Here is a 25,455-nt window from a genome sequence, read left to right on the forward strand (position 1 = left end):
GGAAGGAAGGAAGGAAGGAAGGAAGGAAGGAAGGAAGGAAGGTAGGAAGGAAGGAAGGAAGAGAGGGAGGGAGGGAGGGAGGGAAACCAGATATGGTGGCTCAAACCTGTAATCCTAACTAGTTGAGAGGCAAAGATTGGAAATATCACACTTTGAAGCCAACCCAGGCAAAAAGTTCAAAAGACCCTTTCTCAACCATGTGGTGGTGCATGGCTATCTTTCCAGCTACATGGGGAAACACAAATAGGAGTCCCAGGTATAACCAGCAGCAAAAAAAAAAAAAAAAAAGGCTGGCCAAGTGGGTCAGATAGGAAAGCATGTGTCTAGCAAGCACTAGATCCTGAGTTCAAACCCCACTACTGCAAAAGAAAATAAAATTAAAAGGAAAAGGTCATAAGAAAGGTCAGTGTGTGTGGATGGAACACATGTGAGCAGCTCAGCCAGCATAGTCCCCCCCCACACCCACCCAGAGCTCCCCAGAAGCTGAGAGCCTTGCCTGGACCAGGCTTCCTGTCCTGCTTTGGCCTGAGTTTGAGGCAGGTCTCTCGCCCGGAACATTCACACCTTCCTCCTGGAGACCAGGTACCACCATGATCCAGCTGTGCTAGCAGCACCCAGGATGAGCACAGGAGCCCAGAAGCCTCCGACTCAGCCCTGACTCCACTGTTTTGTGCTGCTTTCCAGGGTTCTTCTCAAAGTCCTTCCAAAATGTCCATGGTTCGGCTGGCACATCTACAAAAAAGAACCCTCACGTCCACTCCTTCCACACAGCATATGGGATAGGGTTCGTTTATCCTGTTAGCCAAGTGATCTGAATGCATTGTGCGGAACCTTGAACGTACAGACAATCTAAAGGAGTAAATAAGGGGCATGCGCCATGCTGTCCAAGCAGAGCCAGCCACAAATAACATGCATGTTTGGAATACTTTCCTTTGAGAGTTTTCTCCATGTCACCATATATAACACTAGAATTAGATCTGCAGATGAGGCTTCGTGTCTGGGATTTTCCACTCCCAAGAGGGGGAGAAAAAGGAGGCTAAGGAGACAGGAAGTCTCTGGAGTTGTACAGGCTGCAGGAATTCCACCTGAAAACTTTACTTGGCATGTGACACTGAGCCCTAGCTTCTTAGCCTATAGAATGGGCTCAATGCCAAGCTCCACCCCAAAGGGGAGGAGTCACATCTGAACTATTGAGGAGTTGGGGAGGTCTCAGACCTCAGCCATCTTCGCAACCCTCAGGAATACCTATCATAAACCGGGAGGTAGAGTTGCTTAGAAGACCAGGCAGCGGAGGTTATACCTGTAATTTCAGCTATACAGGAGTTTGAGATCTCAGGGTAGTGGTTCAAAAGCCAGCCTGGGTACCAATGAACCATCTAAAAGCCAGAAATAGAGGTGTGGCTCAAGTAGTAGAGCAGAATCAAGAGCACAAAGCCCTGAATTCAAGCACCAGGAAGAAAAGAAAGAGAGAAAGAAAAATAATATTGTGTGGTCAGATGCTGGATAAGCACAGTTCCCTATGTTTTTTATTTTCTTTTTGGTCAATGGTGGGGCTTGAACTCTGGGCCTGGGTGCTGCTGTCCCTCAACTCTTCAGCTCAAGTCTAGCACTCTTACTGCCTGAGCCACAGTGCCACTTCTGATTTTCTGGTAGTTTATTGGAGATAAGAGTCTCACAGACTTTGTTGCCCAGGCTGGCTTTGAACCGTGATCCTCAGATCTCAGCCTTCTGAGTTGCTCATATTACAGGCATGAGCCAGCAGCACCTGGCAGTTCCCTATATTTCTTAGTGAACTTTTCAGAGCCGTTAGTGTGCTGATGTATGCTGGTGTGTGTGTGTGTGTGTGTGTGTGTGTGTGTGTGTGTGTACTCACCAACAACATAAGAAAGAGTAGTACATGGAGTCACCAGCAGCCGCCTGTCCCCCAGTATACCCAATGGGAATGGTGTGTGGTTGGAGCAGCAATGGGGAAACTTGATCCTAGAGACTCCAGAGGCTCTGCCCTAACCAGCATCTCCCTGACTTTCACTTCCAGAGCTAATGGCACAGCTTAAGGCTCCTTGTTCTCCCACATCTTCATTTTTTTTTCTTTCTCCTCTCCTTCTCTGACTCCAGTGTCCTGTTCCCTTCCTCCCTTCTTCCCCAGCTAATCCGCCAGGGACTCAACCCCAGCAGCACCTCCTCCAGAAAGCCTGCCCTTTCTTCAAGCCTGTCTCTTCTCCCCAGCCCCCAGCTCCACCACTCAGTACAGGGCTGTCCCCGAACAGACTGCCTTCCACCAGGGGAGCCCCCAAGCCAGGGCCATCCCTGCTTCCGCCCTATCACCCACACCCTACCCCCAGCACAACAGAGGTACTCCAACTCTGGGGACTTGGCTAGGGACATAGACAGCTATGCGTGCAAAGGGGGTGGTCAGCTGGGGACATCAGAGTCCTGGTGGTCTCAGTTAGACCCAGGAGGAGAGACACTCAGCCCTGGACTGAGGCCCCTGTGGCTGCTGCTCTGTTCCCTGCAGTGTCAGACGGACATACTGGACACACACACAGCCGCTCCAGCCGAAGGATGCACTATACCTGCAGCCCTGCCGAAGACTGGCCCCCACCCTTGGACATCAGTTCAGATGGGGATGTGGATGCCACGGTGCTCAGAGAGCTGTACCCAGACTCTCCCCCAGGGTAAGGGGGCTGTGAGGGGCGGGGCTGTGAGGGGCAGGGCTCTGGACACCAAAGCCCCTCTTGGGAATAGCAGCAGTCCCTACCCCCCCAACACTCTCCCCTCCCCGCCCCCGCAAAAATTAAAAGACCTCAGTGAGCATGGCCATCAACTCAGCCCTCCTGACAAAGCAGGTCCCCCTGAAGCTGGATGAGATTTAGTGGGTGTCACCAGAACCCACCAACAGAGGCAAGCAGAGCTCCCTCCGGCTGTTGGAGAAGGATCAGAAAGCCTTGCAGTTTGGAGGGTGATCCCACAGCAGCTTCGTGGGCCTCTGGGGTAGGGGGTGAGGGGTAGAACAGTTCAATGCCTGCTTCAGGAGAAAAGTCTGCCGTGCTTGTGTACAACATCAGGAGCCCATCCTGGTCCCCAAGGCCAGGCCACCTCAGAGCTGCAGGTGTCACAAGCCCCTATGGCCTGGCAGGCCTCATGGTGGCAGTGAAGGAGGTGATGTGTCTCCAGTTAGCCCAAAGCAAGATGAAACCCCCCAGCCTGGCCCTCTATTTGAGATGAACCAAGTTCTCAGCCAGAACTCCATCCTCCCCACCCTCCGGCCAGCCCCACTTCCTACCCACCTTAATTTTTGATGGACACACACACACACACACACACACACACAGAGGCCAGGGTAGCTGAGCCCCCTGGGAGACAGACTTTGCTCTGAGCCACACCCCCGTATCATCAATACCTTCTTCCCAAGAAATCCAGGGCCGGGGAGGGGGGGACGGGGGGGAATCACCCCAAGTTTCCAGCCAAGGAAGTGGATCCTGAACCTGAAGGAGGAGCTACGTGAACTGCTCCTGCAGATGGGGCAGAGGGAAGGGAGGATGGCCAGGAGGCTTTCTGGAAACTAGGTCCTTGCTCTGGGGGTGGAGCACCCAAGTCCCAGCTCCTTGGTCTGGAAGAATCTCAAACTACCACCTTTGGGACAGAAGTCAGTGTGTCCAGCTTGCACTTGGGGCCATTAGGCCCTGTTCAAGGGTGAGGGACTTTTCTCAGGGAGCCTGTGAGCCCTCTGCTCCCATCACTCGCAGGTATACTGCCCATCATCACTTCTTCACCTGGACAAGTGTCTCCCCCTCCCCCTCCCGCTCCTCCCCCTCCCCCACCAGGGGCAGCTGCAGAGGCGACGCTTCTTAACCCATACTCATGGGCTCAGTGGGGCCTGAGGCCCTGAGACCCCTTCCTGAATCTCAGCGGCAGCTGTGCCCATGACTCTCACCCACAGCTGGGCATCGCCTTACATGATAACCTCCCAGACAGGTGCAGAGATCTGCTTAGGGCCCCAAGGAGCAGAGTGGGGTCTCCCTGGAGCTCTCAGGAGGCCTATGGCGGGTGGGCAGCGCATCCCTGTGGCTAGGGGAGCAACACTCCCACCACTAAGAGCGTGGACTCCTCTTCTTTTGTAGCTACGAGGAGTGTGTGGGGCCGGGGGCCACTCAGCTCTATGTTCCCACGGATGCACCCCCACCCTACTCGCTGACCGACTCCTGCCCTACACTCAATGGTGCCCCCGATTCAGGCAGCGGCCACAGCCACAGCCAACACCAGCAGGAGCAGAGGACCCAGGGCCAGGGCGGCCTCTACACTGTCTCCATGGACACACTGCCACCTTATGAGGTTGTGTGTGGAGTCCGCTCCCCATCGGACCTGCTGCCGCTGCCAGGATCAGAACCAGGGCCAAGGAACTCACCGGGGTGGCCCACCCCGCGCTGGACTCCAGCTTCCAGCCCAGAGAGGGCTGTGTGAATGAGCCACCTCCTCCAGCACACACAGACACACGATGCTACACGGGCACACCCTGACCAGCCCCCCTCAGTGTGGTTGTGTGTGCACGTAGGCCACCCACCCACAAAACTACCTGCCAAGGGTTCGAATCCATTCAGATGAAGCAGTCCCCACCTCCTGTTCCCAGCCTGGTGGCTGTGAGTCCATCCATGGGAGAAGGGGAGCATCGAAGCTGAACACCCAGCTTTTTCTTCGTTTCGCAGGCTTCACTAGGTGGACCACACCTGAGTTCTCTTTCTCCTCCAGACACTTCTTGGCCAGCCCTGGTCAGCTGCCTGTTCCCGGCCCTTGCCCCAGACTTTGTCCTCTGCCGTGTGCTGTGCCTATTTCTCACCTCTAGGGCAGAAGAGACACTCTTCGCCACTCCACTCTGCCACTTCCAGGGGGGGGCAGGGCACAGATCTGGGGGCTCAGGCATGATGTGGAGGTCCCTCACAACCCACCCCAACTCAACACCCTCAGTGTGGAGGTGCTAGGGGATGATCTCAGCAACCCACCCCGAGCTAGAGAGGCTGGAGCAGGCCCTGGGTGTACAGGGGTGAAGGTATATGGTTCTCTATTCATTCAACCATTGCCCCAGGACTGATGGCTTCAAAGAAGGTAAAACCACCATCTCTGTCTGGGTAGCCTGGCCACAATGCTGTCCAGGAGTGCCCATGCCAAATAAGGGCCTGTCACTCCATCAACGCCTCCCCAAGCCAGACAGCCTGAGCACGAATGGCTGGGTAGCAGGTCATAGATATGAACTCAGTCGAAATACAGGGGTCAACAGCTTCATCAAAACCACCTTGATAGCCACCCGGGTGCCTGTCATCCTAGCTACTCAGGAGGCTGAGATCTGAGGATCACAGTTCAAAGCCAGCCTGGGCAGGAAAGTCTATGAGACTCTTATCTCCAGTTAACCAACAGAAAACCAGAAGTGGTGCTGTGGCTCAAAGTGGTAAAGTGCTAGCCTTGAGCACTGTGTCAGTGTCCAGGCTCTGAGTTCAAGGCCCAGGCCCAACAAAAACAAAAAATCCACCTTGGCACCACCAGAGGACCAGTGTCTCAACCTTACTGCTGGGTCTCCCTACAGGATTTACAAGGCCAGCCTGGTTCTGGAAAGGTTCAGATTTGACCTCTGAACTCCAGCAATCAACATCCAAAACCACGTAGGGATCAGGGATGATCCCTGAGGACCTGGCCTGCCTGCCGATGGTGGTGGCTGAGCATCTTTAGAACGCCCCAGCCAGCATCTGCCCCCAGCAGGGAGCAGGGTGTCTGGCTTCCCTCCACCCCTTCCTAAGCAGTAGATGCCCCCCCATTCATCTTCCTCCCTCACTTCAATTCCTCTAATGAAGGGCTAAGATAATTAATTCTGTAATCCCTTTCTTAAGCAAAGGGGTGGTGAGGAAGGAGAGCTTCAGTATTCTTTTCTGAAGAAATAGCCCTTCTTCCAGTACAGAGCTGAACCCAGAGGTTCTGTAGCATCCTGTGTGAAGCATCCTGGACCTTGTTTACAAGCAGCTCTGCCCACCTTTATGGTCTACTGCTTTCCAGGCAAAAATACCTGTCTGTTACACTGTAGTAGATAGCCTTTCAAATGAGACTCTTAAGAAACAGCCTGTTTTCAGGACTCCCTGCCTACATCAGTGTCAGAACCCAACAGCTTTTCTTGTTCCTGGACTCCTGGAAGCTGAATAAGCAATGATGTATCTTTTCTGTGTCTAAAATAAATATATCCTATCTAAAATGTAGCAAGATGTAACTGCTTGCAAAGAGCAATGAAGGGTCATATGTCCAAGGCAGATTGAAAGGGAAAGAATCCCCTAAGCAGCAGTGATCTGTAAATCTGTCTCCCAGCAGGAAAGCTTCCTGTGATCTGACAGGTCTGAGACACTGAAGCCCTTGTCGCCTGCTAAGCTCAGTGCTCCTGTACAGGGAAAGTCACAGGAATTCTTGTTTCTTTTGTTTTGTTGTTGCTTTGGTGGTGGCGTTGCTGCTACTGTTGTTTTGGTGCTAGTAGTGGGGCTTGAAGTCAGAGACTCAACATTCTCACTTGGCTTTCCCCCCTCATTCTCCTTCTTTTCTGTGCTTTCTTTAAAAACCATGTCCTTGACTTGGGTGCTCACACGTACAATCCTAGCTACTCAGGAAGCTGAGATCTGTGGATCGTGGTTCAAAGCCAACGTGGGTAGGAAAGACCATGAGACTCTTTATCTCCAATTAACCACAAAAGGCTGAAAGTGGAGCTGTGGTTCAAAGTAGTAGAGCTCTAGCCTTGAGCATAAACCCTCAAGGCCAGACTCTGAAGCACCAAAAATAAATAAAACCGTGGCTCTGGCCATTGATCACTGGTTCCCATCCTCTATCAGACATCCTCCCCACTCCATCTTATGCCCTAGACCCTCAAGTGCCTGACACTGGGGTTCAGTCCTAAAGAGTAGACTACTGGGGAATGGGCCCAACCCATTACTCATACTCTGAGCTAGCACTGCCACCTGCTGGCTGCTTGTTGCCACTGCTCGGGTAAAACAAGGCTGCTATTAAGAGTAAGGAAACTTGCCCACTTTGAAATCTTCTGCTGGGGGCTGGGAAGGTGGCTCAGTGGTAGAGCGCTTGCCTTGTATGCATGAGGCCCTGGGTTTGATTCCTCAGCACCACATAAAGAAAAAAAGCCTGAAGTGGTGCTGTGGCTCAAGTGGAAGAGTGTCAGCCTTGGGCTGAAGAGCTGAGGAACAGCGCCCAGGCCCAGAGTCCAGGCCCTACGACTGGACCCAAAAAAATAAAATGAAATCCCCTGCCCATTGATACTCCTAGCTGTGGACCAAACTTATCATTTTCATCCTGGGCTTGTCTTCTATCCTTGGGCGTTCTGTGAGGTTGAATCCATTGGAAGCATTCCATTTTCAGGTATAACCTGCCTCCCAGCCTCCTCGAGACCCCAGGATACCCTCCAGTGTGACGTCATCACCCAGTGCCCCACATGCATACTCAGGTGTTACAATCGCCCATGCTCCCGCTCAGCTGTCCCCATTGCCACCGGTGATGAATCTTCAGTCCCCAGCTGTGCTCTGCTGGACCTCACATTGATCCTCACAAGCCCAGGACCTACCCAGGCCAGGCTGGTATGTGTGAATTTAGGGCCTTGGTATGTCTACCCTCAGGGGTGCAACACAGTTGCGCCCACCCAACTGGTCTGCAAGGAACCCTAGGGCTGTGTTGTTCAGGCCATTGTCACAGCCTCTGTCACACAACTGACCGCCTTCTAAGGGGCTGGGACTGCCTCATCTCTGCTGCTCTGGTGGTCGCGCCAGGCCCACAGGCCCACAACTCAGCAAGGGGTAGTCTCTGAATGCCTGTGACTGTGATGGAGAGCAGTATCCTTGGCTGTGACTGGGGTCACAGAATGACTTCCTGGAGAGTCTCTGATTGGCCGTAGCTGATTGGGTGGACCTGAGTCACATGCTCACTCTGGAGAGAAGGAGCCAAACATTGACAATAGGAGGAAGCGAGGAGAGCTGGCCACTCACAGAATGGCAGGCTCTGCCATGTTCCCTAATAGGTACAGGCACTACCTATCAACTCCAAGGCCAGAGGCAGACAGTGACCACATGGCGACAAGCACAGGTGTCAAGGCATGGGAAGGTTGCAGATGTAGTTCAGCGGTAGAGTGCTTGCCTAGCACAGATGAGGGCCCAGGATCAATTCCCAGCCACACACACACACACACACACACACACACACACACACACACCAGGATCAATTCCCAGCAACACACACACACACACCAAAAAAAGAGATAAGAAACATGGTTTTTAAATAAGAATGGCAAAGAGAGCTGAAGTCCCTGGCTTAGGAAGTGCTCAAAAATGAACATCAGGGTTTAGGTGATGGATTTATTGGCTACCATAAGCAAGAAGAAAATCACATTTCTCCCAAAACAAATGCTCAAATTGAGCCAAGGGGGAAATGTACTGGACTGTTTGTCAACTCCCAAAGATGGTCCCAATATGTGAGGGTTTCTGGTACTAAGGTTCCTGCCTTCCTCCCTTTTCTAGCTAATTAGCAGCATTTGAGTTTCTGTTGACGAGATTCAAGAACTGGTCCAGACAGGACCCAGAACTAGAATCCTTGACCTATTAGCATTCTCTGGGGCTAGACCACAAGGTGTGCCTGGTACCCTTTGGGAAGATGTCCACATTTGGGGGGAGGGTTGGAGGGAATCCTCATTTGCAACTAGCCACACAGTCACCGTTCCCAGTGCTGTGCTGTCTTAGGGGGCTCTCCACCCTGTTCCAGAAAGCCAGGAGCAGCAACACTTCAAGATCCTTTTCCTGTTAACTACCTCCCAAAGGGGATGTTCTTCCTTCCTCTTGCTTCCCATTCATTTCAAGATATAGCTGAGCCCTCAGTGCTGCTACAGCTGAGTAAAACTAAACTATCTTCTGGTCCAGTAAAGATGGCGTCATGCTCTATGCCCTGAGATGTCCCCTGGGATGGAAAAACATTTCAAAAGACTTAATTCAAGACAGTAATTCCAAGAGCAAAGCTCCTGGAACATAAGGAAATAAGGGAGCGCCACAAGCTGGGCTGACCCCAACTTGGCAGTGGGCTGAACAGCCAGGCCCTGACTATTTTCTTGCCTATTCCGTGGCTGTCCACTTCCAGATGAGCAGGGGGCTGAGGCTACAGCAACTCTGCGCCAAGAAATCACGCATCACTGGGCCAGAACCAAACAGCACAGTTTTATGAAGGTCTAGAAATTCTGATTGTGTCCTTGAGAGCTGGTCAAAATTGGGAGGGTGAGATCAGCTCCATGTACTGTCAGCTCTCCCCCACAAAGATGTGAGAGGTTACAGCAGGCAGCGGCAAGATGGTAGGGAACAGAGCTCAAGATGAGGCAGCCCAGACCAATGGTGCTGGCTTTTGTGTGCACTGGCTGGGTGGCTTAGGAGAGTCCCTGGACCTCTCTAAACTGCGAATCCGTACCTAGGATATGTAAGATTGCTTCCTCACCCTGCTGGGTAGTCTGAAAACAGTCTGACACTGGTTTACAACAGGTGTTCTGCCTAAGGGCTTCAGAGACGGGACCGGGCAGTGGGAAGCCATGAGAGGTTATGGATGAGCAGCTGCAAATCCCAAAGGGCATGACAGATAAGTCCATTGGTCCCACGATAAAGACATCGGCCAAAGAGAAAAGGCCGTTAGGAAAATAAATCTGGCCAGGTAAGAGGCTATCCTAAGAGATTTTTTTTTTTTCTAATTGTTCCTAACAGCTACCTTGGCAGCTGCAGGCAACTTCCTGCCATGATCCTACAGATCTTTCCCACCCTATGGGCCATGCTTCCAGTTCTCCGGAGTGAATATCCGGGCCCGGTTTTGTTCAAAGAGCTCTAACATTTTCTCCATGTCGTGGTCGGCCTCCATCACCTGGAAATGAAACACACAGGTCACAAGCTGTGTGGACCTCCACACCGTCTTCCCTCGGGAGGCAGGAAAGGTACAGAAACCAAGGATGCAGGCAGAAAGGCAGGGAAGGCTGCAGTGAAAGCCCCAGCTCTAAGGCGGTCTGCCCTGAACTAGGCTTTCCTTGTAGGGGGCTCATGAATGCTGTTTCTCCGCTGGTATTTTTTGTTAGTTTCCCTACGATCTTGGGGATGGAGTGAAGAGCCTCCCATAGGCTAGGCTACATCCCAGCCTCTCTCATCATTTTACAACCTCTAATTTTTTTTCTAATAAAAGGCTTTTAAAATCCCTCCCCCCCCATATGTCCCTTGCCAACAGCACCAAGACTGTAACATCCAAAAGAGTGTACATTCCAAGGCCATGCACAAAAAGTTCTTGATCCTCCTATTTTTCATGTAACAGCCTCAGATTCTGACAGCCCGCCTGAAAAAAATAGGGTAGAGCAAGTCAGAGCATAGGGGATAGGCAGCAGGAAATGTTGAGGCAGATGCACCAGTGCCCTTAGAAATAATGCATGGCTGCAAAGAGAAAGGAAGGCCACGGAGGAAAGGAAGGCCAGCACCGGAACTGAAAGGCAGCAAGGGTCAGGCAAACATCCCTGCACACTTCGGCACCACCCAAGGGCACCACCATGCCACAGCCCAGCATAGCCACTGATATGCCTTCTGATGACCTAGAGTCACCAACAAAGGTAAACTGAGGCTGTGTCATTCACTGAAGAAGGAAGGTCACAGCAAAGGGACCACCCCCCCCCCCAAAGGTCCAAACCCAGGCACAGAGGCTCCATTTGCAGCTGACACTGGGTGACAGAGTGCTAAAGCAGCAGGTGTCATGGACTGGGACAGGTGGCCTTCCCTCAGGTGCGTCGGAGTCACTCTGAGACTCAGCTAAAGAAAAATGGGGACTAAGAAGTCCTTTCCTCCCTCCTCCAAGGACCACCTCCATCTACAGGATGGCTGACACCCCTTCGCCCTCCCTGGGGAAGTCCTGACTTACCAGGACCGGGGCCTCTATGGGGAAGAGACCTCCAGTGATGAGCCACTCCTCATACAGCCGGTGAATGGCTTCCAGGTACTCCTGCCGGAGAAATGAAGGCGCTAAGGCTGTCAGGAGTAACAAGGGGAACAACCCCCACCCCCAGCCCCCAGCCTGCAGCGGCCTATCACCAAGCTTTCCCTTGACCACGTCTGTACACAGACCTTGTCAGAATTAAGGACTCCTGATGTGGAACTTCTTGGGAACATCCGGGTCATCACATGCTGTGGTGCCCACATGAGAGCCTAGCCCATGACACACCGTCCCCCTATCACTCCTGTCTCTGGGACTTCAAAGGAGCTGCCCAGATTGAAGTCTTCATGGCCAGAATATATCTCACTGGTCCAGGGTAAAACCTGGCTGGGTGAGGACTCAGGGTGAAGCAGGCCTTTTAGTCCAGCTTATCCTGAGCCCAGGGTCACATGACATCCCACTAAATGCTTGCCCAGCCTCTGAATACTCATGAGGTATTCAGTTCAGTATTAACTGAGCAGCTACCAAGTACCAGCTCACATACTGAGGACACAGAGTGAGATCCAGCTCTGTAAAAACTCAGGGCTTAACGAGGGTTGAGGAGCAAAGACATAAACCAACACCATCAGTACACAGTCCTAAGCAAGCCCAAGGGGCAGGGAGACACAATGGAGGAGAAAAGGTCAGGGAAGACTTCCTGGAGGAAGTGACATCTGAGCTGGTCTTTGAAGGTGGAGGAAAGCATTGCACCAAAGCACATTTTCATAATTCCATGGTGTCACCTGTGTGTATGACCCACAACTGGTTCCTTGTGGCCACAGCATGGAAGGCAGGGAGCTGAGAGACAATGCCACAGACAGCTGGGACAGGTCATACGGGGTCCTCCTACATGGACTTGTAGAGAGTGTGAGGCTCTGAGGGTCCTGAGCTGGGCAATTGCATGAGTGTCATTCTGCACTGGGATTACACCTGTTGCTGGAAGCTGGATTTCGGAGGGAGATTTGGAGAATGAGGGACCATGGGAGGGGAAACGGAACCAAGCCTCAGTGAGACTCGATGTGACCTTAAGCCAGAACCCTACCCAACAGGCAAGGCTGCCCTGCTCTGGGTTCAAAGTAACAGGACTGAGCACCATGCACATGCGGCACTTTGCTAACTAAACACAAACCACAGCAGGGAGTGAGAGGCTGGGTTCTACTCTCCCAGAACTCACACTCTAGTAAGGATCCAGAGGAGCACACAGGCCTGGCAGTCTCCAGGGCCTGGCACTGCCCAGGCAAGCCGGGGGGTGGGGGGGGGGCCTCTGCGATCAGTGGTTCAGAAGCCTGCACCAGGCCATCGGACGTGGAACAAAACCATAGAGGAAGTCCGAGTTTACCCTCCCGCAACCCTTCCTGGGTCAGCAGCATGGTGGAGGGGAAGCTGGTGGGGTTGGAGGTGGTTTCCGGTTGTCTCTGACCTCTTACCAGGGGAATGACCTTCTCTTCTTCCCTGCACCTCATCTTTAATCTCTGGTAACAGATCTCAGGAGTGGTCCGGAGATAAACTGAGGTTTAAAAAAAAAAAAAAAGGCTTTTATTACTCTACATATGACTTGAGTAAAAGCCAAGGAAGGCGCATGGGCTCAGGATGGAGAAGAGCCAAAGGGCTGAGCTGGAGCCTCAGCCCAGAGGGCCAGCTCCTGACTGCCACTGGCCTCATCCCCACATTTCCATTCCCATCTGATATTCCAGCTCCACAGGGTCACTGTGAGAATGAAAGCAATTCCACCCGTGGACGGGACAGAGCCCTCAGTATACATGTCCAGTTTGTTTCTGTCCTCCACAATCCAGAAAACCCAGCTTGGGAGGTGTGGGACCAGGAGAGGGCAGCTTAGGGGTCAAGGCCAAAGCCCTTCTGTGGGATGGGCAGAAACCCCTGCCTTCTGTCTGCCCCTAGGGAGAAGATGGGATTCACCACATCCCTGCAGGGCCGGATCCTGAGTGTCCAGGGGCACTGGCAGGCAGGGGCAGGGGGTGACCGTCTTACCGATCAGATCCACAGACACGTTTATGTTCCTCACGATCCAGTCAAACCATTCTGAGAGAACCACATAATCCACTTCCGCCATCTTCCCACTGCAGTGAAAATTGTAAGGGCTTTAGTACCTGTGAGGAAGTTTCTGGGCTGTGCCAGTCCCCAAAAAACAGCCACGGGTGCCTTTTGTAGAAGGGCATCACCAAGTGCACCTGGCACAATGCTGGATGTGTGGTAAGCCAGGACCCTGGGTGATTCTGATCTTCACTGCAGGGGATGGTGTGCAGCACAATGCCAGCGAGAGACATGGCACTGAAGAATGCACCTGGAATCTGAACTCCAAGCACAGAAGGGCGCTTTGAAGTTTGTCCCCTGAGAATGGAGACAGCATTCAAGTTGGGAGATAGAGCAGCAAATCAATTTCCCTCATTGAAACTTCTTTTGTGGAAAGAATCATGGGTGTTCACTAGAGCACAATTAAAATAAATGACAAAGTAAATCTTGATCTATCTATATACCAGAAAAACCATGCAGCAACTGGGGGAAGATGGTGAGCAATACTTAATAACATGGGAAATGCTCCAAATCCAATGCTCAGTGAACACAGCAGGACATAAAACTGTGTACACAGTGTGACCCCGGCCAGAGTTTCAAAAATATTCATCCATTTGATTTGAAACAGCTAGAAAGCCAAACGCCAGAGCATTAACAGCTTTTCTCTGCGCTTAAGAACTATAAGACACTTGGTGGGTTTTTTTTCCTTGTATCTTTTTGTATTTTCTACATTTTAATAACATGTTCGTTCTCAAGTCAAGAGTGGGAAGGGAGGGGCATTATTACATGTTTTAAATGTTAGCTTAGTAAGAAAGGAAGAGGACTAGTCCTGGCATCCTGAGCATCCTCTGCCCTGAGAGGACATGGACTGGACAGGGAAAGACAGGGATGGCAGTAGCCACAGGGCACAGGCTCAGAAGCAGGAGGAGCCACCACAGGGCCTGGAGAGGAATCCTTCCTGTGGGAAATCCTTTTGGCTCTGGTTGTGGCCAGGCTAGACATGGGGAGAGCAAACAAGCCAGGGCTTCTGATGGGTGGGAGAAGTGACTAGTCTTTGCCCATGTGTGGACCAACTCCAGCCCCATTGGGAGGGGTGGGAGATGGGAATAAGTGAGAAGATGAAAAGGTGGGAGGGAGGAGTTCTGGGAGACCAAGGACACAAGCAGCCTTCCAGTGGGATCCAAACACAAGGTCTGGTACACACTGGAGAAGGACACTCTCTCTTGACTCTGGGACCATCAGATGCTCTCTGCAGGGCAGAACTGAGCCTGATGGGAAAGCAATTAATATGATCCGCAATGACCTGGTTAGGAGCAGAAGAAGTAGAAACCACGGAGGGGAGGGGAGCAGGAGTGGGAGGAAGTGCAGAGGGGGCTCAAGCACGATGACCTGCAGGCACCACCTCTAAGGCAAAGACCTGAGGCTGCCTCCGTGCCCATTTCCTCTTCAGGACATGGCCTTGCTGCCAGACACCCAGCCCCACCTCGAGCCTTGGGAAGTGTAGGGCATCTCCTTGCCTTAAGAGCACAAGCTGGACCAATGAAGGGGGAGCATGGGCCAAAGGGCTGAGGGGCTGAGGGGCACACAGTTGGCATGACACCTGCTCTTTCCTGTCAGCCAATCAGAAGCATGCTACGCCACAACGATCCTGTCACCACAAAGGAGTCATACCAAGGTCAGGAACAAGACATGGAACAGGAAAATGGAGCCAGAGGCACCAAATCAACCTAGTCCATTAACTGAGCCAGGGAGCGCCTCATTGTTCTGGCGACTTTGTCAGGTTCCAGTTAGTTCAGTCAAGAGGATGTGATGTTTAAGAAACTACATTAAGGCCAGGTGTGGTGGGTCAAGCCTGTGATCCCAGCTCTGGAGGCTGACGCAGGAGTGATACAGGAGTTAGACCGTGCGTTAGGAAAGGAGGCTGAGAAGACTGGCTTGACTGTTGATATGACAGCCTGTGGAAAGTGTGTCATGGTTAGACGATCCAGTCTCTGGAAGTTGGTGATACATTAACCCAGTGTTCCAGGATGGACCGCCCCCATGACAACAAACCCCAATACAAACTTTGAGGTCTTGGGACCCCCCAGTGCTCCCTCTTTAGCATGACTACCTGCCTATCTGGAAGGGATATTTTGGCTTTTTCACTCTGCTTTGCCTTCATAAGCCCACTTAAAGCCTCCTCTGAGTAGCTCCATGAATTTTTCTTCAATGAGATCAAGGACCTTCTGGCCACAAAACCTAGGGACCTGAATCCAGTTACATCAAGATCACTACTTCTAGGCCAGCCAGCCTGCACCAGGTAGTAAGATTTTGTGTCTCCTCCACCCCAAGCAAACAAGCAAGAAAATAATCTCCCAGTCAAACACTAGTTTGTATAAATTATTTCTTCTTTATAAGGCCAGGTTTAGTTCCAACTCAGAGAGGAGGAAAACTGAGGCTAAGGAAAGTTAGGCCCAATGCTGTCTGGGCAAGCCCTGCTTGGCCCCAAAACCCATCGGGTCTGCGAACTGAAAGTCCTTGGTGGGGACCAGAGCAGAGGAGGGTCCACACCACAGGGCCAGCAGGGGAGGTGGGAGGACTTACTCATTGTCCCAACATGCCAGGTGAGTCAGCCAGGGCCCTGTCCCCAGCTGGGCCCCACTCAATTCCTTCACTTCTGTTCTGAGGAAAGGAGACCCAGGCAGCAACCTTGTAAAACCTCCGCATGCAATTATTCAGCCCACAGGGTTGGCAACACAATGGCCTGTGTGGCCTCTTGACGCTTGTTCACCACCTGCGGCTTTCCATTGCCTGGTGGCCACACCTCCCAAGTTCCCATCTTTCAAGACACCCTGTAACCAGATCTTCCTCTTCAGCAATTAACACAACCCCCTCACAAGGACATAATTGCCTCTTTCTACCCACCCTAACCTGGCTGAGGAATGGGGCAGGTAGAAAACTTGGGGCTCTCCCCCAGGTGATTTCTTCACAAGCGCAAGGATATCCTTAGAGAAATTTTGCTTTTATTGAGATGCAGAATTCCAGATTATTCTGGGAACCCAAGCCTTCAACTGCCGACAGCAAGGCTGTGTCTGCCATGCCCCCTTCCTCCAGGTCCCCACAGGTCCCTATCCAAAGCTGCTAGGGCTCCTGAGAAGAATACCAAGTACAGGCCTGAAGGGATCGCAACTGACTCCCCTACAGTGCACTAGGAAATGTCCCTTGTATTTCCTAGAAACACAAGTCTGGGGCAGGGCTGGTACCTCAGCCATGATCTGGCTGAGCTCTTGTACACACTCCAGGTAAGGGCGAATGATCTAGCCAAACGCAGTTCTATGCTCCATGTGATGCAGACCCAAAACCACCATGGGGATCCAGCTTGACATGAGTACAGCCATCTTGGTCATAGTATTTTGTCTACCAGGAGATCCTGGCATCCCCAGAAGATGTGAACACCCAGGCTTCCTTCTGGTCCCAAAAGGATGGCAAGCAAGAAGAGAGATGAGCTGCCCTGGTCAGCCTTAGCCAAGTCCATCCTAGCTCAGCCCACCCCCAGCCATCTCACTAGCTCTAGCCAACCACCCTCACTGACCTGTGACTGCTTGTTACACAGCATTGCTAAGGCAACAAATAACTGACCCAACAGTCAGTACTCCATACTTGAATGAATGAACAATGTCATTTCAAAAATTCATTCCTTTTGGGGGCTGGGAAGGTGGCTCAGTGGTAGAGCGCTTGCCTTGCATGCATGAGGCCCTGGGTTCGATTCCTCAGCGCCACATAAGCAGAAAAAGAGCCAGAAGTGTCACTGTGGCTCAAATGGTAGAGCACTAGCCTTGGGCTGAAGATCTGAGGGACAGTGCCCAGGCCTAGAGTTCAGGCCCCACGAATGGCAAAAAAAAAAAAAAAAGGAAAGCATTCATTTGGACTGGGGGCATCGCTCAAGGAGCCTTATAGCTCTTCTCTAGTAAGCACAAGACTAAGTTCAAATTCTAGTATTTTTTTTTTAAGGACACCAGTGCTTCATGCTGTAATCTTAATTATTCAGGAGGCTGAGATCTAAGAATCTAGGTTCAAAGCCAGCCCAGGCAGGAAAGTCTGATCTCCAATTAACCACCAGATAATGGGAAGTGGTGCTATGGCTCAAAGTGAAAAAGCGCTAGCCTTGAGCAAAAGAGCTCAGAGACAGCTCCCACAGCCAGAGTTCAAGCTTCACAACCCACAAAAACAAATAAACAAAGAGTGGTTCAATAAATTATCAACCATGCAAACTAATGTACCTTCTATACAGGTTCTCTACAAAAATGTATCTTGCACTGTGAATCGACCTCTCCATCAACCGAACAGGTGACATCTAAAGGAAAATAAAAAAGTGATCTAGCAATTCAGAGAAAAAGAGGAGTCAGGATACCCTGAAAAGCACATCTGGCCCTATCAGACTTGTTCCCACATTCTGCAGAATACAGAGAGGCCAGAGTCCACAGGACACAGGATCAGGACCCAAGGAAGAGCCCAGTCTTCCCTAAGGCTCTACTCTGCTCCACCCACCACCCTGACGTGTCCCCACTCTGAACAGAGAAGATAGCACAGGAACACACAAGGTTGTGGGATGCCAGCAGCTGCCCTATCTTCTAGGCTCACCTGGAATGTGGGAAGCCTAGAAACTGCCACATGCCATGCACTGAAGACCCAGTGCAGAGAGGTCAGCCCTGAACAGGATGAATGTGCTTACAAGGAGATCACCAGAGCCAGCTGGGGTCAGGGCTACCTTCTGGGGGGGCTCTGCCTATGAAAATCAGAAGGACTGCACCCCAAAGGAAGATGACTGAACATCACCCCTCTCTGCCAGGTGCTCACGCCCTCCACAGAACTTTCTCTTGTCTAGTGTCCCTTGGAGAAGCAGGAGGGGGACATGTCCTCCACACCCAGTGGAAATCACTGTGCTAGATGGGCTCCGGAGCCCATCTTTCCCTGACTCCCAGTCCAGCCACCTCCTTCTGCTTCTTTTTCAGCTCCCTTGCTGTTTTCCTTCTTAGCAATAGATTTCCACCCAAGTCCTACTCTACTCAGATATCACTAGATACAATTTAGGTTTGCAACTGCGTGTCCACTGGGGAAATACGGGGCCAGTCAAGGGGAAACGGGCTAACTGCAGATGTTCTGATCGATACCAATTATAGGGAAATATTGGGGGAGAGAAATTCAGACTCCACTCCCATCTTCTGATTTTAAAAGCTACAGACTATGTCAATAGAAGGAGAGGAGCGCTACAGATAGGTGTCTACACACACTTGAATCAAACTGCTTGGCACCATGGCTGTGGCAGCATTAACAGATTAAGTAGGTGTTTGCAGATTAACACTGGCCAGATCTTATCAAGTAACACAGTTATCTTAAATGCTTCTCCCTGTGTGGAGAAGAAGCTCTCTCACTGGTATCTCAGATGGGCTTGTAGCTTCTTCCTACAGGTAGGTACCAATTGGAGTCTTTGCAGCAAGCTACAATATGTTCCCGGTCTCTTCCATCCACAGTGACCAGGTACCCTATGTCTCTACACCAGCACCAACATGGAACCAGAGCCAGCCATGTGACTCAAGCTGAACCAATCAGATGCTTTCTTTTAAGAATATGAATTCAAAGCCAGACCTGGTGAACGTTACATCAGTGGTTCTGGAACATGGAGATACTCGACACCCATGGGTGTCTGGTCAGCTGGATAGAGCAGAGATGCTGGGCTGCAATTTCTAACTCAGTAGGTCAGACAGCAGGGAGCTGGGTGGAGTGGAGAGGGGATGTGCATTTCCAACAAGTTCCTAGGTCCTGGAGCTGTGAGCTCAGGGTGACCCTCTGGGTGGATGGGGGACGCTGGACATGAGTCCTCAGGGAGCCTGCCATAGACAGAGAAGGCTGCACAGCACTGCAGGCCTAGCTGGGCTTCCTGTCAGACCTCCCTCCCTGGCACTCATCCCCCTAATTTGAAAGAAATCTCATTTGGGAAGGTTGAGATGGGGCATCCCATACCTGCGGACGAGTGTGCTGGTCCAGCATGGTGAGCTGCACGTACGTCTGCAGCGTAAGGCCCCATCGGCGGGCATCACCGTACATCAGACTCTGCAGAAGGGAGAACGCAGCACCTGGCATTCAAGTGGCACCTCAGGACGCTAGTCACTGAAAAAACTACTTCAAGAACCTACATAACACAGGACGGGCCCGGAAGGACGGGCCTAGCACAGCCACGGGGCCCTCTGCACAGGGCAGACAGACACAGACAGCAAGGTGGTTATAGGATACCAAGTGGCAGGTAGAGCAAGCAAGAGGTGTCTCCTGGAGAAGAAGCACTCAGTCATTCAGTAAATGTTCTTTGAGTTTCTGACAGCTATTTTGCACCCAGTGACCCAGTTAAGCCTAAATCCGTTCCTGTCACTCCTTTCTCTGAGCCTTCTAGGGGCTTTGCATTGCATTCAGAATGAAATCCAGATCCTCAGTATGGCCCACAGGACGCTAGAGAATTACTAAAATCCTCTCTCCTCTTGCTGACCTAGCTTCCAACAGCACATCCACAGTGATCAGCAAACACCCAGTCAGAGCCCTCCTCAGGGCCTTTGCAACTTGCCACACCTACTAGAACATTCTTCCTCAGAAGTCTCCCTTCCTCATGTTTGGGTCTCTGCTCATACATCACTTTTTATCTAGATAGGGTCTTGTGGTTTTTGTGCAGCTAGCATCAGACCATGGTCTTTCTGTCTTTGCCTCCCACATAGCTAGGCTTATAGGCATGCCTCACCAGCTCAGCCCTATCTAGCTCTTTCAAGCAAGCCAAGCAGAGTATTCTAAATGAAGAAGGGTCGCATGCACACTATGAACTCTACTTTCTAAGTGCAGCGTGGGAAAGCAGACAAGTGGCTTCAGGGTGGGCAGAGGCAGCACTGGTCCCTGGGTATTGCTAAGCACACATCCAAAGCACGAGTTCACAGGAATCTGGCTACTTTGCTCCAGACTAAGTGCTGGAGAGTAGGCCCAAAGACAGGTTCTGATAGCCACTTGAGATAGGTTGAGACAGACAAAATGAAGTACCTCAGTTCTGTATATACCCACACAGACTGCAGAGATCCTTGGTTTCAGAACACTACAATTCACCATTTTTTGATTGTCCCTCCTGTTGTCTAACTACATATCTCAGGAAACAGTGAGGACAATGCCCAGGCAGGCTTTGCTCAGGTTCTAGTACCACCACTCCCAGGTATTGAAGGCTTTGGGCAGGAAACAACCACTCACCAGAGGATTGTGGCCACGAACATTTCTCCACTTGGGCACAGGCTCCATCAACACCTGGAAAGGAAGAAAAGGTGAGAGAGCTGCTGAGAGCTGCATGCTCTGACCTCTGCGCTCGTGTGCGTGTCAAAGTTCAGGTGCTCAGAGTGGGCCAAACAGCCAAGCAACCCCTCTGTGAGGCCCCAACTCCATCTAGATGGGGCCTCCCGGTGCAACCTCCAGAAAGAGCCTGAGAACCACTGAACCTTGGCCAGGTCTAAAGGCTCCGTGTCCGACCAAAGCTAACGGAGGTTTTCACACCACAGAATACAACAAGGCCCCTGGAACCAGGCACCGGAACTAGGATCTGGCCCCAGAATACACTAGCCATGAATATTAGTCAGGGGGCAATATGAAACAGAATCCACAATACGACTGCAGAGGTAGATCCATGAAAGGGAAATAAGAAGTTACAGAGGCTGAGAACTCGGTCCAATGACAGGTCATGTGAAGCTGGGGACCTGAGGATGCTGGAAGTGATGGCTCAGTCCACGTCCAAATCTGAAAGCCAGGGAAGCAACTAGGTCTCCAGCTGAAGGCCCAGGAACCCAGGGGCCTCGGACCCAAGTTCTGACATCCCAAGACCAGAGAGTCTAGAGTTCCGACCTCTAAGAACAGGAGAAAGAGTTCTAATGCTAAGATAGGGAGAACTTCTCTCCATTTTGTTCTGTCCAGGTCTCTAGCCAACTGAATGTTGCCTTCCCTCTCCTCCTCACCCCACTGATGGTGGATCTTTTCCACTCAGTCACCTGACTCACACCTCAATCTCCTCTGGAAATACCGTTCAGACACATAGAAACACACGCGACCAGTTCTCTAGGTACAGAAGTCTCTCCATATTCAAAGCAGATGTTTCCCAGAATGAAAGATTTTACCAAACACTATTTACTGTTTTGTCCTATGCATACATACTATAATTAAGCTTACTTTATATATTAGACACAAACAGATTCACAAGGAACAATCAAAACAGAACAATAGTAACAACATACTGTAATAAAATTGCCAGCAATGCTATTCTTGAGCTTTGGAACCACTGTAGCTGATCTGACAATACATAACTACAGTGTAGCTTACAGGAGGGTAGCACATACAATACAGGTAAAGTGGGCAAAGCGATGATTCATGTCTTGAGTGAGAAAGTGTGGGATGGAATGAAATTTCATCAAGCACATCCTGCTACAGTGGACAAATTTAAGCCATAGGAATTGTTTACCCTGGGATTTTTTACTTAGCATGATTAAATGTTAAATAATGAGGTCACCATGATTGACCTCATGTGCAAACACAGATTAGAAAGAATTACCATATTCCTTAATCTAGTCAAGATGACACCAGATCCCAAAGACATATTGTAAAAAAAAAAAAAAATAGTTCACTGATGATTTTCATGTTGACAGTATGTTAATGTGATATCACATTTGGGATGTCGTGTATTAAATGTTTTGTTTTTTTTTCAAGAAGCGTTCAGTCACATATGTGGCTTGCACTGGCGGGTCCCTGTCTTCTATTGGACAGGATTGGTCTATGCCCTGAATAAATTATTTCATCAAGCTTCTTCTGATTCTCTCAAACCCAGTAGCTCAAACTCCATACCTCAATGTCTGTCGTGTTGGAGAAGAACTCCAGGCATGTTGTCTTTCCACTTGCAATATTGCCCTCAACACAAATCTAGCAAGATACAAATACACATTAGAGCTTCAAGTGCAGCATGGGGAACACAGCACAGGGAAGGACTCAGGTGAACATCAGAATGACTCAGTGCAAGACTTGGACAGGTAAATCAAACTCCCCTCCTCAGGAAACCTTTGCTCATACAACCCCATCCCCAGCCAGTGGAGCTACTCATTTCCAGTTCCCTTGAGGAACTGAGCTTCTGGAATGATGACCAAAGTATTGCCTCAGTTCTAGTCAGCTAGAGCATCCTTGTATTCAAATCCAATGTCAAGGGCCTCTGAGCTTAATACCTGAGAGAGAATTAACTAGGGAAATACACTCATGTGATTATAAAGGTTGTCCATCCCATGACAGGTCATCTGATGCTGGAGACCCGATGGCTCGGTCCACATCCAAATTGAAAACCCAGGGAAGTGACGGTGTCTCCAGTTGAAGGCCCAACAACCCAGAGGACCTAAAAGCCAGCATCTCCAAAACACTTCATGATGAACGTACACCTGGAGACCCTCATAGATTCTCTCTGATCCCTTTCCCAGCCATCAGCCTCAGCACTGCGTGGTAGGAGGTGATGGTTCCCTGACCTTCCCTCACAAGTAGACAACCCAACCCAATGAAAGCAGCGTTCCCTACTCAGGGCAAGAATTTTCCAGTGCTTTCCTAGTCACCCTATCCAGCTTCAGCAGTCACCCTCTATCTAGAGAACAGGAACACATGTGTGCAGACATACTGGGGGTGGGAGACTGAGGCTGGTAATCGATTTTCATAACCCTGGAGATCCTCTTGTGGTTTTTTTTTTTTTGGGGGGGTCTGGTCATGGGGCCTGAACTCTGGGCCTGGGCACCGTCCCTCAGCTCTTCAGCTCAAGGCTAGTGCTCTACCACTTGAGTCACAGTGCCACTTCTGGCTTTTTTCTTTTTGCTTATGTGGTGCTGAGGAATTGAACCCAGGGCCTCATGGATGCAAGGCAAGCGCTCTACCACTGAACCACCTTCCCAGCCCCCCCCCACATTGTGGTTCTGTTTTTACTATAAGGGCATACTCCTTCACTCCCCTCCTCGCAAAGAAATGAAATAAAAACTCAGCCTACAGTGGAGAGTGCACACAAGCGGGACTTACCACTGACTTTTTCTCTTTTTCATTCTCTCTATCTACAAAAAAGAAAAGGCAAATCAATGTTTGTTTTAAATAACTCATTCTTCTAGGCCTTCATTTGCTAAACTGTCACATTAAACAATAATAGTTATAAATCACTCCCATACCTAAAGATGTTTTCCATCCCTGAGACCTCAATGTGGGAGTAGGGGCTGGTGGTGGAGCAAGAGAGCTTGACACTGACTACCTCCCTGGGACTCTGCTTAGCCGGGCCTGGGTGCTGTGGGCACGTTGTCCCGGGTGCTCGGATTCTTTGGCTGGGCATGTTAAACCTTTCCAATTCCCCATGCCTTTCTTGGCTGGGATGGAGGGTGGCCCTGGGGCCTGCAGTCAGCGATTAGGGTGGACAGCCAGTGCCCAGGATAGTTTAGGGCTGGGCCCCTGGCTGCCCATTACGGCCACCCGGGGTTGGCATGGCTCCCCATGATCCTGGAAGGTGGGGTGGGACACCTCTCAGCAGCCTGAGCACAGCGAAGGCCACCCTGAGGCCAGGAGGGCAGTGAGTCTCCTTTCTGCAGGGAAGGATCCCACCGCCAGCGAGGCACCCGGAATCTAACCGCACCCCATCCCACGACCCCCCCCCCCGGCAGCGGGCGGGAGACCAGCTGGCCCTGGCGCCAATCCAGGGGTTGGGGCGCAGGGAGACAGCGCGACGCCAGCGCGGGGGGCGCCAGGCACGAGTTACCCGGAAGCCAAGCGCGGTACCGAGGCCCGGAGCCCGAGGCGGGGCTCCCGGAGGTCCTCGGCCGGCTGCCCCGCAGCGCCCCGGCGGCCCAGCCCCGTAGCGACCGCAGCAGCAGCATGGCCGGGCGCGGACCGCAACCCGCGCTTCCTTCCGGTGCCGGGGCGGAGCCCGCCCCGCTCCCACCCACCCCCGACACGCCCCCAGCCACGCCCCCGCCGCCGCCTTAAAGGGACCTCGGCGCTTTTCTCCCACTCGCTGGGATAGAAGGGATCCCGGGCGGGGCGGACGGGGCACCACCGGCTGTGAGGTGAGAACACTTGGAACGAGGATGGCTGGTTTCTGGGACTGATTGGCGACTCTCTGCGGATCATTTGAGTGATCTCAGACTCCTTCCGTCTCCTGGCTGGCACGTGCCTAATTGCGTCTCAACAACCCTGAAAGTGGCTCTCTATCTTCACTCCTTTTCCCTGAGCGGGTCACTGCGGGGAGCGGGGAGGCCGGGGGCACCTGGAATTAAAGCCATTCTTTTTTTTTTTTTTTTGTCAGTCCAGTCATGGGGCTCAAACTCAGGGCCTGGGCACTTGAGCTTCTTCGCTCAAGGCTAGTGCTCTACCACTTTGAGCCGATGCTGTGTTTCTGGTGGTTAATCGGAGACAAGAAGCCGAGTGCCCCGTGGCTCACGCCTGTAATCCTAGCTGCTAGGGAGGCTGAGATCTGAGGATCACGGTTCAAAGCCAGCCCGGGCAGGAAAATCCATGAGACTCTGATCTCCAATAAATCACCAGAAAACCGGAAGTGGCGCTGAGGCTCAAGTGGTAAGAGAGAGCTTGACTTGAGCTGAAGAGCTGAGGGCCAGCGCCCAGGCCCAGAGTTCAAAACCCATGACCGACTCCCCCCCAAAAAAAATGAGGGGACGCTTGTAAGTCACACCTATAATCAGGGAGAAAAAGAAATTCACCCAGGAAATTCCAAGAGCTGGGGAGATTTTGCAATTCTTTGGATGTCTAGTTGAAACATAAGACCACAATTTAAGGGACAGTATTATGAAAATAAATACTATTTAGCCAGTGAAGTATCTAAAAAGTATCCGCGAAGCTTTTAATTGAGTTTTTGCCATTCTCATGAACTAATTCATGTAAAATTACACTACACATTAGTGAATAAATTCTTTTTTTTAATTTTATTGTAAAGATGCTGTACAGAGGGGTGACAGTTGAGCAAAGCAATGAGTACATTACTTGTTGATCATTGCTCCACCTTCCCTTCCTTGATGTGGTCCCTCTGTCCCTTCTTTATTGACTAGATACCAAATTAGATCTGTATCTTGATTTCATTGTGTTCTAATTAAAATAAGAGCGGAATTGAAAAAAATCCAGCCAGGGTTGGAGTAGATAAGTAATCTAAATTCAACCACCCTGGACACTATGTGACTGAGGGTGCCAGGGGGAGCCTGCCACTCCTGCACAGCAGACGGGAGACCCAGGGAAATCCGAAGCAGGTATGAGATATCCAAGGTGTGGGCCAACTTTCCCTGCACCTCCCTCCCTAACCTATCGCCGTCCCCTCCCCCAAACCTGCCACCATTTCCCAACCGCAGAGCTTCTGAGCAATCACTAATACCGAAG

The 25,455-nt window shown here is 51.3% G+C and overlaps 2 protein-coding genes across 2 annotated transcripts in view; one reads left to right on the top strand and one right to left on the bottom strand.

The window, feature by feature from the left end:
• Bean1 (brain expressed, associated with NEDD4, 1) overlaps positions 1-4,467 on the top strand; it is a 26,419-nt gene extending 21,952 nt beyond the window's left edge. Inside the window, exons 4-5 of the mRNA XM_013012828.1 lie at positions 2,516-2,675; positions 4,122-4,467. Of these exons, the coding sequence (XP_012868282.1) occupies positions 2,563-2,675; positions 4,122-4,461 (453 nt within the window). The 5' untranslated portion in view covers positions 2,516-2,562 and the 3' untranslated portion in view covers positions 4,462-4,467. The remainder of the gene's footprint in view (positions 1-2,515; positions 2,676-4,121) is intronic.
• Positions 4,468-8,364: 3,897 nt separating this feature from the next.
• On the bottom strand, positions 8,365-25,414 carry Tk2 (thymidine kinase 2, mitochondrial). The gene is made up of 11 exons (XM_013012646.1): positions 25,405-25,414; positions 23,831-23,977; positions 23,110-23,141; positions 21,913-21,987; positions 20,281-20,334; positions 19,027-19,116; positions 17,286-17,359; positions 12,985-13,073; positions 12,423-12,502; positions 10,945-11,025; positions 8,365-9,912 (listed from the first exon to the last, which is right to left on the bottom strand). The coding sequence occupies exons 1-11, from the start codon at positions 25,412-25,414 to the stop codon at positions 9,814-9,816; spliced, it is 831 nt and encodes a 276-aa protein (XP_012868100.1). The 3' UTR covers positions 8,365-9,813.
• Positions 25,415-25,455: the final 41 nt, after the last annotated feature.

The sequence above is a fragment of the Dipodomys ordii genome, unplaced genomic scaffold (assembly GCF_000151885.1).
Source record: "Dipodomys ordii isolate 6190 unplaced genomic scaffold, Dord_2.0 Scaffold18, whole genome shotgun sequence".
NCBI lineage: Eukaryota > Metazoa > Chordata > Mammalia > Rodentia > Heteromyidae > Dipodomys > Dipodomys ordii.